The sequence below is a fragment of the Brachyhypopomus gauderio genome, chromosome 14, assembly GCF_052324685.1.
Source record: "Brachyhypopomus gauderio isolate BG-103 chromosome 14, BGAUD_0.2, whole genome shotgun sequence".
NCBI lineage: Eukaryota > Metazoa > Chordata > Actinopteri > Gymnotiformes > Hypopomidae > Brachyhypopomus > Brachyhypopomus gauderio.
In genome coordinates, this window is record NC_135224.1 from 427485 (window position 1) to 440107 (window position 12623).

Consider the following 12623-nt stretch of genomic DNA (forward strand, 5'->3'; position numbering starts at 1 on the left):
AGGCTAAAGTACTTGACAATGTTGAAATTGTAACTACTTCGTTTCACAACAAATATCTGTCTGACTGGACATTTTTCTTGTATTACATTAACAAATACGAGCCTCTTGTAACTCCAGGATGAAACATGAGAGAACGTGAAGACGTTAAAAAAAATGCACGTTACGTTATTATGTTAACTCTTGTAATTCCAGGATGAAACACGAGAGAACGTGAAGACGTTAAGATTGGGCGTTTTGAAAATAAACAACCATTAAATAATGTGATTAAAAGCGCAATATTTCGAATCATTTCGAGTATATGTATAAATATTTAACTTAATTAAGTTTAACGTGCTGGGAAATATTGGTACAAGCGCTTGAATTGAACCCTGCAAACATGACTTTGTTCATTGCGCTGAGGCGCGGCGCGCGCAAAGTTACAAAATTCGAGAGGTGCACGACCTCGCGTGTGCCGCGCTTCAGTGCGATGAACAAAGTCATGTTTGCAGGGTTCATACACCTTGTGGAATTCAAACACTTGTATGTCACTTTCAAGGTCCATTTCAATATTTCCCAGCACGAGCAAAGACACTTTGTCAGACGTTCAAAAGACGTCCACTGAAAAGCCAGAATGAAAGTTTTAGCGACGTCTTTTTTAAACGTCTATTACTGCCGTTCAGTTGCAGTTTTTGCACGTCCTGACATCCAATAAAGGTCCTAGTCAGACGTTCAGATAGAAAACTCGTCATAGACGTTCATGTTAAGTTAAAAGGTTAAGGTCCTAGTCACACTGTCAGATTTTGAACCAGTTTTGAACGTCCACCAGACATGCAAAAATGGGTCTGGACTGACCGACGTGATACAGACTTGATTTTAACGTCTTTCTGACGTCGCATGTTTGTTGGGATAAGTTAAATATTTATACATATACTCGAAATTATTCGCTTTTTTATCACATTATTTTAATGGTTGTTTATTTTCAAAACGCCCAATCGTAACGTCTTCACGTTCTCTCATGTTTCATCCTGGAATTACAAGATGCTGGTATTTAACACAAAAGAACTGTTCAGTCAGACAGATATTTGTTGTGAAATGAAGTTACAATTTCAAGCATTTTCAAACACAAAGCAATTTTCATTTGTTTGTTTATAAAAAAAAAATAAAAGGCTTTAAAACGGAAATTAGCACCGTATCTGACTTTGGTATCGAAAATGGTATCAAATTTCAATATTTTTTTAAGTATCGTATCTAAGTTGTAATTCTTAGTATCGTGACAAGCCTAGTATGTAGTATTGTTCAGGATGTATCTATAAGTGATTGGGTTTTGTGTTGTATGTAGTATTGTTCAGGATGTATCTAAGTGATTGGGTTTTGTGTTGTATGTAGTATTGTTCAGGATGTATCTATAAGTGATTGATTTTGTATTGTGTGTAGTATTGTTCAGGATGTGTTTTCATTCTTCTACAGTTCCTTCTTATTATTTTTGTGTCCACATGGATGTTCAAATTCCTCAAATGTGATACATTTTACACAAAGCTATGGATTTCATAGCATTTTATCCTGGTTAGCTTGTAAACATGTCAGTAGTGTGCGTGGCAGTGTCTCTGCGTCTCAGAATGGAGATCAGGTTGACAACCAGTTAAATCTTTGTGATTTTAGTGTGCTGATACTGATTGTCACATTACAAGTTCATTGAGAATTTGATCCAGTCATGTCCTACGTGTGGGTTGTGTGTGTGTCCTGTATGCCACTGAAAGTGCTATATATGGTGTCTCATTGGTGTTATGACATGGAGTAGGACATGTGATGAAACTAATTAAGGTTGGCTGTGATGTTCCACACCAGGAGTGTAAACATGGCTCCTCATCTGAGATTTGTATGTGATGTTGTATGTGCTCTGCATTCAGTCATATTCGAATTCAGAAAATTCCCTGAACACCATGAGTTCCTTAACCAAACCACCCTTTTTGTTTTCATTTGTTATAATAAAATGGCAGAGTAGAAAGGAGCATGAGAAATATGTTTTCCTGCTCTTAGTGGAGGCCAGTCTGTGGAGAACTGGTACCAAACTAGAACATTGAAGTGGGCTAAATTACATGTCTGAACATAGAGTATTAGTAATTTATTCATTTTTCTACTTTCCTCTCTCTCCAGACTGTTGAAGAGTCCTGCTGCAGAGAAGTTCTGTGCTTCTCTGACGGACGCTCTAGGTTCAAACCCCTTACTGCTGAGAGAGATGGACCTGAGTGGGAAAATACAGGGAGACTTAGGAGTGAAGCAGCTCTCTGATCTACTGGAGGATCCACACTGCAGACCAGAGAAACTTATGTGTGTACTTTTGTTTTTCTTCTTCTAAATATTCTTTAAATAATATTCTAAATTGTCTTTACTCTGTTAGTAACATTTCATATGTATCTGTAAATAAATTAGAAATACTATAAAAGTATGTTTAATGGTCATAATATTATATTCCTCATAATGTCTCACAATCTGCACACTTCAATATAATCATTTGTCCTCTAATTTCTTTTGAATAACGTCTTCTTGATTTCTGCTGTTACATCTCCCCAGTAACAAAAGGTTAAAAATTAAACATTAAGATCTGGTTGTGTGTCTCCCTCCTGATAATATATGTGTGCATGAAATTATACTTATGGTACAATATGTTTGCCCATGTGTACAGATCTAAACATTGCACAGTGTGATCACTGTGTTTAAAGCTCAGTCATGTACCTCAAGTGATGTTTGTAGCAGTGATGTCTCAAAGCAGTTAAAGTTAAGAGCTTTTCTCCACTATTGTCCCTCATCTGTAGTCTGAATAACTGCAGCATCACTGAACAAGGCTGCTCCACTCTGACATCATCTCTACATTCAAATCTTTCCCACCTGAGAGAGCTGCACCTGAGAGGGAATGAACTAGGAGACTCAGGAGTGAAGCAGCTCTCTGCTCTACTGAAACACAAAGACTGTAAACTGCAGATACTGAGGTGAGTTCTGATTCTGACTACACATAAAATAATGCATTAATTTAGCTTTGATGATGGATGTGTATAAAAGTCAGTCATGCCTTCAACCAGTATGGGAATTGAACTACTTATACATCCATATTTCATTAATGTTTTTTCAGTAAATCTTGTATCACAGTGATGACTCAACAGCTAAAACATTTTCTTCCATTTCTTTTTTGTATTTTCTTCAGACTTTCAGACTGCAGTATAAAGGAGGAAGGATATGAAGCTCTGTCTTCAGCTCTGAAGTCAAACCCCTCATCACACCTGACAGATCTGGATCTGAGAGGAAACGACCCTGGAGACTCAGGAGTGAAGAAACTCACTGAGATACTAGAGGATCCAAACTGTAAACTGGAGAAACTGAGGTAATCTATTTTCAGGGGGAAATGTTGTCATGTTAACATCAGGTATGTGTGTTGTGAGAAAATAATTACACTTCAATTTCAATTGCATCTAACTCTGTGAAGTACAATGCCCTACTCAGATGACTGATATATTTGGGATGTCTGTTTTCTTGTCCCTTCAGACTGTTGAGTCCTGCTGCAGAGAAGTTCTGTGCTTCTCTGACTGAAGCTCTAGGTTCAAACCCCTTACTGCTGAGAGAGATGGACCTGAGTGGGAAAATACAGGGAGACTCAGGAGTGAAGCAGCTCTCTGATCTACTGGAGGATCCACACTGCAGACCAGAGAAACTTATGTGTGTAAAAAACAATATTCACAAATAATTTGTGCTGTGAATTTGAATTTTGTTGTATGAGCAAACTTTCATTACATGCTTCTATGCAGGATATATGTTAAATCACTGGTACAGTGGTGTCTCCTCTAACATGTCTGATGGTGTGTTAAGTCACTGGTACAGTGGTGTCTCCTCTAACATATCTGATGGTGTGTGTTAATTCACTGATACAGTGGTGTCTCCTCTAACATGTCTGATGGTGTGTGTTAAGTCACTGGTACAGTGGTGTCTCCTCTAACATGTCTGATGGTGTGTGTTAAATCACTGGTACAGTGGTGTCTCCTCTAACATGTCTGATGGTGTGTTAAGTCACTGGTACAGTGGTGTCTCCTCTAACATGTCTGATGGTGTGTGTTAAGTCACTGGTACAGTGGTGTCTCCTCTAACATGTCTGATGGTGTGTTAAGTCACTGGTACAGTGGTGTCTCCTCTAACATGTCTGATGGTGTGTGTTAAGTCACTGGTACAGTGGTGTCTGATCTAACATGTCTGATGGTGTGTTTTAGTCTCAGCAGGTGTGAACTAAAGATGGAAAGCTGCTCAAGTCTCTCCAGAGTCCTCAGCTGTCAGTCTTGTTTTGTAAGAGAGATGGACCTGAGTAACAACAACCTACAGAATTCAGGAGTGCAGCAGTTATGTGAAGGACTGAAGAGTCCACACTGTAATCTGGAGATACTCAGGTACAATGAAATCTGTAATAACAATAATGGTATGGTTTGGAATATACACCACATCTGTTTGTGTTGTCAAACGATTACTCAACCACAGACTCAACAACTGTCGACTTCTGAGCATGTTCTAAGAAAGTGATAACATTTAAATTTTTGCACATTTGTATTCTAATTTGCATGTGTATTTTTATAGTAGTAAAGAACATTCATTCATTTGAAGACAGGGACTGACACACTGATATGTCTGATGGGATATGCAGCTGTGTGTTCAACAGGCTGAGTTATTGCAAATGTAACCAGTGACTCGGTTCCAACATTTTTCAGTATTCATACTGGTACTGATTTTACCAGTGTGTTGCAAACATAAAATATTAAGTAGTCCTTATTTTTGGGCATTATTTAGTTTCAAACTCTGAATATTATTTCAAGACCAGTGTGGAAATTGCATGAAAACCTAATCCTAGGATCCTAAGACTAGATCCCTAAGCCTAGGGCTAGGGAGATACGGATGCACTGCAGAAATTCAGGAACCGCAGAAAGGCAACTATTGACAGCACTTTTGAAGTTGTTAATTCACTCATGGCTGGTATATTTTTGCATCTATAAAATCATCATTGAGTTTTCCTTTAGTTGATCACCCACCCAAGATTTTAGCTTGAATGGAACAATGGTCAATGATAAAACACGTTTGTTTGATATAGTGTTTGTTTATAGTTGTGTTGTTTGATATACTGTTTGTTTATAGTTGTGTTGTTTGATATAGTGTTTGTTTAGAGTTGTGTTGTTTGATATAGTGTTTGTTTATAGTTGTGTTATTAGGGTTCACACACATAGTGTGGGAAACCTATTGTTATTGCTCGGATTTTTCTTTCTTATTATTAGGGTTCACACACATAGTGTGGGAAACCTATTGTAATTGCTCGGATTTTTCTTCTTTCTTTCCTATTATTATTATTTTTCTCCGCATAAAACGCATACTGCAGCCTAGACCGTAAGGCCCAGGGAGACCAAACTTGGCAGAATGGTGTAGTCTGTTTGCGGGACCGTGCTAAAGTACAGACACCCACATTGGCCTGATGGTGGCGCTATAGCGCAGCATTTTACGTTTTGGTCCATATCTGCCACACCCAAGGTCCTAGAAACAAAATTCCACTTCAGGTGCATTCCTTGGCTCAAGCCAAACAAAAAAGCCTCAAGAACCATTAAGCTCCGCCTACTTAGATTTTTTGCTAATTTGCATAATATGCAAAACCTACTTTTTCATACTAGTCCCTGGTTTTTCATCTGATCCACACAATCTTGGTGGCAAAAGATTCAGAAGAATCTCCTTATCAATAGTTATTGTGAAAAAATTGTCATTTGCATACAGTGTCGTTGTGACATGTCAATCAATAGCTCTGAGGCGTGGCCAAATTTACTTCAGCAGCTATATCTCAGCAACGCTTTGACCAATCTTCATGAAAATGTATCAGTTGTTAGGGCACATGACTCGGAGGTCACTGGTCAAAGCTGGCCCCGATTGTCCAATAGGGGGCGCTATAACATGGGAAAAACTGTTCCTCAGAAACCATTAGTCACACCAAGCCAAAACATTACAGCCATCATCAGGGGCCCAAGTGATATCAAGACACACAATGATGACATCATCACTCAAAAAACATGGCCACCATGAGGCAATTAATTTTTATTTGAATTAATTGGCCATTTGACAGACTTACCATTGGCCAATCAACATGAAACCTCACCAGTGTGCATATCTCAGGACTATGTACCATGCTGTGCAGTGTTGAAACATTTGGCCACTAGGTGGCGCTATTTGTGAAAATCATGCATAACTTTTCCAAATTTTCACTTAGGAACATGCAACTTGATTCTTTTGATTCCTTGCAGTACACCTGACAACTTTGCAATTACAAGTCCTATTAGAAAATGCATACTTTTGTCACATTCATCAATTGTTTGAAAATAGCTCTTTTGGAATTAGTCCATAGTATTTTGATCCAATCATGGCAAAATTGCTATGAGCATAATCTGTAGACTCTGTAGTTTAAAATTATTTCAATAAATGTTGGATTTTTATTTTTCTGATTGGTCCATTTTCCCATTATATCATTGTGGCCATGCCATGTATGACCAATATTGCTATAACTCATAAACTATGTATGCAGTCTACTCCCAATTTGACAGCCTTTTATAGCCTGAGGTCCTTGTAAGGTATGCCAAGGTTGGTTTAAATTGGCCTGTCGGGGGCGCTACAGTACCCAAAAACCTAATAAATTATAAAAACTCATGCTGCAATCTTGTTATGCAGAACACAGACAAGTAATTGGTCTTGTATGATTCAGATCAATGAGTTCTATAACATTGCAATTACATCTCATAACAAAAAGTGCACTGCCTGACCAGAAATGAACCTTTTATTTCACCAAAATGTCCTATTACATTACTGAGATTAATGAGATATCAGTATGGTGGTACTTGGGCTCCATCTAGTGGCCAAACACCAGAACTGACTGAAAACTATTGCTCACATGAAACACCACACAAACACACACAAAGCTGATCTCAGCATGTGATTTAGTTCTATGATCAAAATCATTTTGCCAATACAATTCATTTAGATCCTTTTGGGTTTCTTTTGCCTATTGAGGCCAAAACGCTGACTGAAAACTATTGCTCGCATGACATACCACACAAACACACACAAAGCTGATCTCAGCATGTGACATAGTTCTGTGATCTGAATCATTTTGCCAATACCCATTATTTTGATCCTTTTGGGCCTTTAGTGCCTCAATTGAATCTTTTTTTGCACATTGTTTATTTATTCATTTTTTCCACTGAAACAGCTTCTTTTCACTCTTAGGTCTAAAGGACTTTTTTGTGCTTCTTTTTGCCTATTGAGGCCAAAAAATGCCTATTGTTGTGTGAACCCGCCAATCGCCGCTTGCGGCTATATTTAGGGGTCCAAGCACCAGCGGTGCTGGAACCCTATTGTAATTGTTCTGATTATTATTATTATTAGGGGTCCAAGCACCACCGGTGCTGGAACCCTATTGTTTTTGTTCCGATTTTTATTATTATTATTATTATTATTATTATTTTTTTTCTGCCTTAAAACGCATCGTGCAGCCTAAACCGTAAGACCTACAGACTTCTCCTTTGGCCAACTTGTAGTACTCCTCTCCGCTACTCAGGCGCAACACGCCAGCCCGATACGACCATAGGTGGCGCTATAGCGCACAAAAACGCATGAAAAAGTTTAAACTGGTGTTTCTCCTAAACCGTATGTCGTAGAGACAAAATGTAAACTTCATCTGATCAGGCATGTGCTCATCTAAAAAAAGTTCCATTGAAGCCATATGCTCCGCCCCTTACATGTCGAGCTAATTTGCATAATATGCAAATTTGCACACATTTTTGAGCGCATACTAGTCCCTGGATTTTTCACATACATGCACATATGTGATATCCAGGCGCTCAGAAGAGTCTGAACTTTAATTATTATGGAGCCAAAGTGCACATTTCTGCACATGGGCGTGGCCACATGCATCACAAGTCAAGCGTAGAAAATTCCTTCGCCAAAAATCCACATATTCTGCTATATCTCAGGCATTCTTTCACGTATTCATACCAAATTTCACACACATGTACCTACTGGGTGTCTAGACCTGCACATGCATTTTGGCAGACATGCACATCTAGGTGGCGCTATAACGGCCAAAAAACTCTCCTGCCCACACCGATTGGCCAAATAACTCCAAACTTGGTACACATCATCAATATGCACCTATGACACAGGTCCTTGACCTGCACCATCATATGTCCAATATGGCCGCCGCTATCGACCAATCAGCTTTCAGTACACCTTTCACAAGCTTTTCATATGCCAATTTTTTTTCTGCCTTAAAACGCGTTGTGCAGCCTAAACCGTAAGACCTACAGACTTCTCCTTTGGCCAACTTGTACTACTCCTCTCCGCTACTCAGGTGCAACACGCCAGCACGATCCGCCCATAGGTGGCGCTACAGCGCACACAAACGCATGAAAAACTTTACACAGGTGTTTCTCCTAAACCGTATGTCCTAGAGACAAAATGTAAACTTCACCTGATCAGGCATGTGCTCATCTAAAAAAAGTTCCATTGAAGCCATATGCTCCGCCCCTTACATGTCGAGCTAATTTGCATAATATGCAAATTTGCACAAATTTTTGAGCGCGTACTAGTCCCTGGATTTTTCACATACATGCACATATGTGGTATCCAGGCGCTCACAAGAGTCTGAACTTTAATTGTTATGGAGCCAAAGTGCACATTTCTGCACATGGGCGTGGCCACATGCATCACAAGTCAAGCGTAGAAAATTCCTTCGCCAAAAATCCACATTTTCAGCTGTATCTCAGGCATACTTTCATGTATTCACTCCAAATTTCACACACATGTACCTATTGGGTGTCTAGACCGGCACATACATTTTGGCAGACATGCACACCTAGGTGGCGCTATAACGGCCAAAAAACTCTCCTGCCCACACCGATTGGCCAAATAACTCCAAACTTGGTACGCATCATCTATATGCACCTATGACACAGGTCCTTGACCTGCACCATCATATGTCCAATATGGCCGCCGCTATCGACCAATCAGCTTTCAGTTCACATTTCACAAGCTTATCATAAGCCAATCAACATGAAACTCACATATTATGTTCATCTACACACCCTCTAAGACATACTCAAGTATGATGGGAATTGCACCACTAGGTGGCGCTATACTAGAATTTCCTGAATTACCCCTACATCTTTCTTACACATGCACACACATGCAATGGCCTACCTATAGGTTTCATATACACATTGCTTCACCCATACCTACCCAGTGATTACAAACACATGCTTACGCATCTCAGGCGTGCCAGATGGTGCCCATACCCTGTGCTTGGACCCCGTAATTGCCGCTTGCGGCTATATTTATTATTATTATTATTCTTTTTCTCCGCTAAAACGCGTCGTGCAGCCTAAACCGTAAGTCCTACAGACTTCTCCTTTGGCCAACTTGTAGTACTCCTCTCCGCTACTCAGGCGCAACACGCCAGCCCGATCCGACCATAGGTGGCGCTATAGCGCACAAAATCGCATGAAAAAGTTTACATAGGTGTTTCTCCTACACCGTATGTCCTAGAGATAAAATTCAAACTGCATCTGATCAGGCATGAGCTCATCTAAAAAAAGTTCCATTGAAGCTATATGCTCCGCCCCTTACATGTCGAGCTAATTTGCATAATATGCAAATACCCACACATTTTTGAGCGCGTACTAGTCCCTGGATTTTTCACATACATGCACATATGTGGTATCCAGGCGCTCACAAGAGTCTGAACTTTAATAGTTATGGAGCCAAAGTGCACATTTCTGCACATGGGCGTGGCCACATGCATCACAAGTCAAGCGTCGAAAATTCCTTCGCCAAAAATCCACATATTCTGCTGTATCTCAGGCATACTTTCATGTATTCACTCCAAATTTCACACACATGTACCTATTGGGTGTCTAGACCTGCACATGCATTTTGGCAGACATGCACACCTAGGTGGCGCTATAACGGCCAAAAAACTCTCCTGCCCACACCGATTGGCCAAATAACTCCAAACTTGGTACGCATCATCTATATGCACCTATGACACAGGTCCTTGACCTGCACCATTATATGTCCAATATGGCCGCCGCTATCGACCAATCAGCTTTCAGTTCACATTTCACAAGCTTATCATATGCCAATCAACATGAAACTCACATATTATGTTCATCTACACACCCTCTAAGACATACTCAAGTATGACAGGAATTGCACCACTAGGTGGCGCTATACTAGAATTTCCTGAATTACCCCTACATCTTTCTTACACATGCACACACATGCAATGGCCTACCTATAGGTTTCATATACACATTGCTTCACCCATACCTACCCAGTGATTACACACACATGCTTACGCATCTCAGGCGTGCCAGATGGTGCCCATACCCTGCGCTTGGACCCCGTAATTGCCGCTTGCGGCTATATTTAGGGTTCACACACGTAGTGTGGGAAACCTATTGTAATTGCTCGAATTTTTCTTTTTTCTTCTTATTATTATTATTTTTCTCCGCATAAAACGCATACTGCAGCCTAGACCGTAAGGCCCAGAGACACCAAACTTGGCAGAATGGTGTAGTCTCTTTGCGAGACCGTGCTAAAGTACAGAGACCCACATTGGCCTGATGGTGGCGCTATAGCGCACCATTTTGCGTTTTGGTCCATATCTCCCAAACCGTAGGGCCTAGAAACAAAATTCCACTTCTGATGGATTCCTTGGTTCAAGCCAAACAAAAAAGCCTCAAGAACCATTAAGCTCCGCCTACTTAGATTTTTTGCTAATTTGCATAATATGCAAAACCTACTTTTTTATACTAGTCCCTGGTTTTTCATCCGATCACCACAAGCTTGGTATCAAAATGTTCAGAAGAATCTCATTATCAATATTCCTGGAAAAAATTGTGACATTTGCATACAGTGTCGTTGTGACATGTCAATCAATAGCTCTGGGGCGTGGCCAAATTTACCTAAACAGCTATATCTCAGCAACGCTTTGACGGATCTTCATAAAATTTTAACAGTTGTTAGGGCACATGACTCCGAGGTCACACGTCAAAGCTGGCCACGATTGTCCAATAGGGGGCGCTATAACATGGGAAAAACTGTTTCTCAGAAACCATCAGTCACATCAAGCCAAAACTTTACAGGCATCATCAGGGGCCCAAGTGATATCAAGACACACAATGATGACATCATCACTCAAAAAACATGGCCGCCATGAGCCAATTAATTTTTATTTGAATTAATTGGCCATTTGACAGACTTACCATTGGCCAATCAACATGAAACCTCACCACTGTGCATATCTCAGGACTATGTGTCATGCTGTGCAGTTTTAAAACATTTGGCCACTAGGTGGCGCTATTTGTGAAAATCATGCATAACTCCTCCAAATTTTCACTTAGGAACATGCAACTTGTTTCTTTTTATTCCTTGCAGTAGACCTGACAACTTTGCAATTACAAGTCCTATTAAAAAATGCATACTTTTGTCACATTCATCAATTGTTTGAAAATAGCTCTTTAAGAACTAGTCCTAGGAATTTGATCCAATGATGGCAAAAATGGCATAGGCATAATCTGTAGACACTGTAGTTAACTACATATGGAAAAAATGTTGCATTTTTATTTGTCTGATTGGTCAATTTTTCCATTATATCCTTCTAGCCATGCCATAAATGACCTTTATTGCTATAACTCATAAACCATGTAAGTGATCAACTCCCAATTTGAAAGGCTTTTATACACTAAGGTCCCTGTGAGGTCTGCCAAGTTTGGTTCAAATTGGCCTGTCGGAGGCGCTACAGTACCCAAAAACCTGAGAAATCATAAAAACTCACGCAGCAATCTTGTTATGCAGAATACAGACAAGTAATGGGGCTTGTATGATTCAGATCAATAAGGTCTATAACATTGCAATTACATCTCATAACAAAAAGTGCACTGCCTGACCAGAAATGAACCTTTTAATTCACCAAAATGTCATTGCATTACTGAGATTAATGAGATATCAGTATGATAGTACTTGGGCTCCATCTAGTGGCCAAACACCGGAACTGACTGAAAACTATTTCTCACATGAAACACCACACAAACACACACAAAGCTGATCTCAGCATGTGATTTAGTTCTGTGATCTGAATAATTTTGCCAATACATATTATTTTGATCCTTTTGGGCCTTTAGTGCCCCAATTGAACCTTTTTTTGCACATTGATTTATTTGTGCATTTTTTCCACTCAAACAGCTTCTTTTCACATTTTGGGGTCTAAAGGACCTTTTGGGCCTCTGCCTATTGAGGCCAAGAAGCCTATTCGTGTGTGAACCCGCCAATTGCCGCTTGCGGCTATATTTAGGGTTCACACACGTAGTGTGGGAAACCTATTGTAATTGTCGGGTTTTTTCTTTCTTATTATTATTATTATTAGGGTTCACACACGTAGTGTGGGAAACCTATTGTTATTGTTAGGATTTTTCTTCTTTCTTATTATTAGGGTTCACACACATAGTGTGGGAAACCTATTGTTATTGCTCGGATTTTTCTTTCTTATTAGGGTTCACACACGTAGTGTGGGAAACCTATTGTTATTG

The 12623-nt window shown here is 39.7% G+C and overlaps 1 protein-coding gene across 1 annotated transcript in view; it reads left to right on the top strand.

Moving 5' to 3' along the window:
* The window catches only part of LOC143475433 (uncharacterized), a 156660-nt gene that overhangs the window by 38895 nt on the left and 105142 nt on the right, over window positions 1-12623 (top strand). The window contains exons 11-15 of the mRNA XM_076973291.1: window positions 2134-2307; window positions 2793-2966; window positions 3179-3355; window positions 3517-3687; window positions 4233-4406. Of these exons, the coding sequence (XP_076829406.1) occupies window positions 2134-2307; window positions 2793-2966; window positions 3179-3355; window positions 3517-3687; window positions 4233-4406 (870 nt within the window). The remainder of the gene's footprint in view (window positions 1-2133; window positions 2308-2792; window positions 2967-3178; window positions 3356-3516; window positions 3688-4232; window positions 4407-12623) is intronic.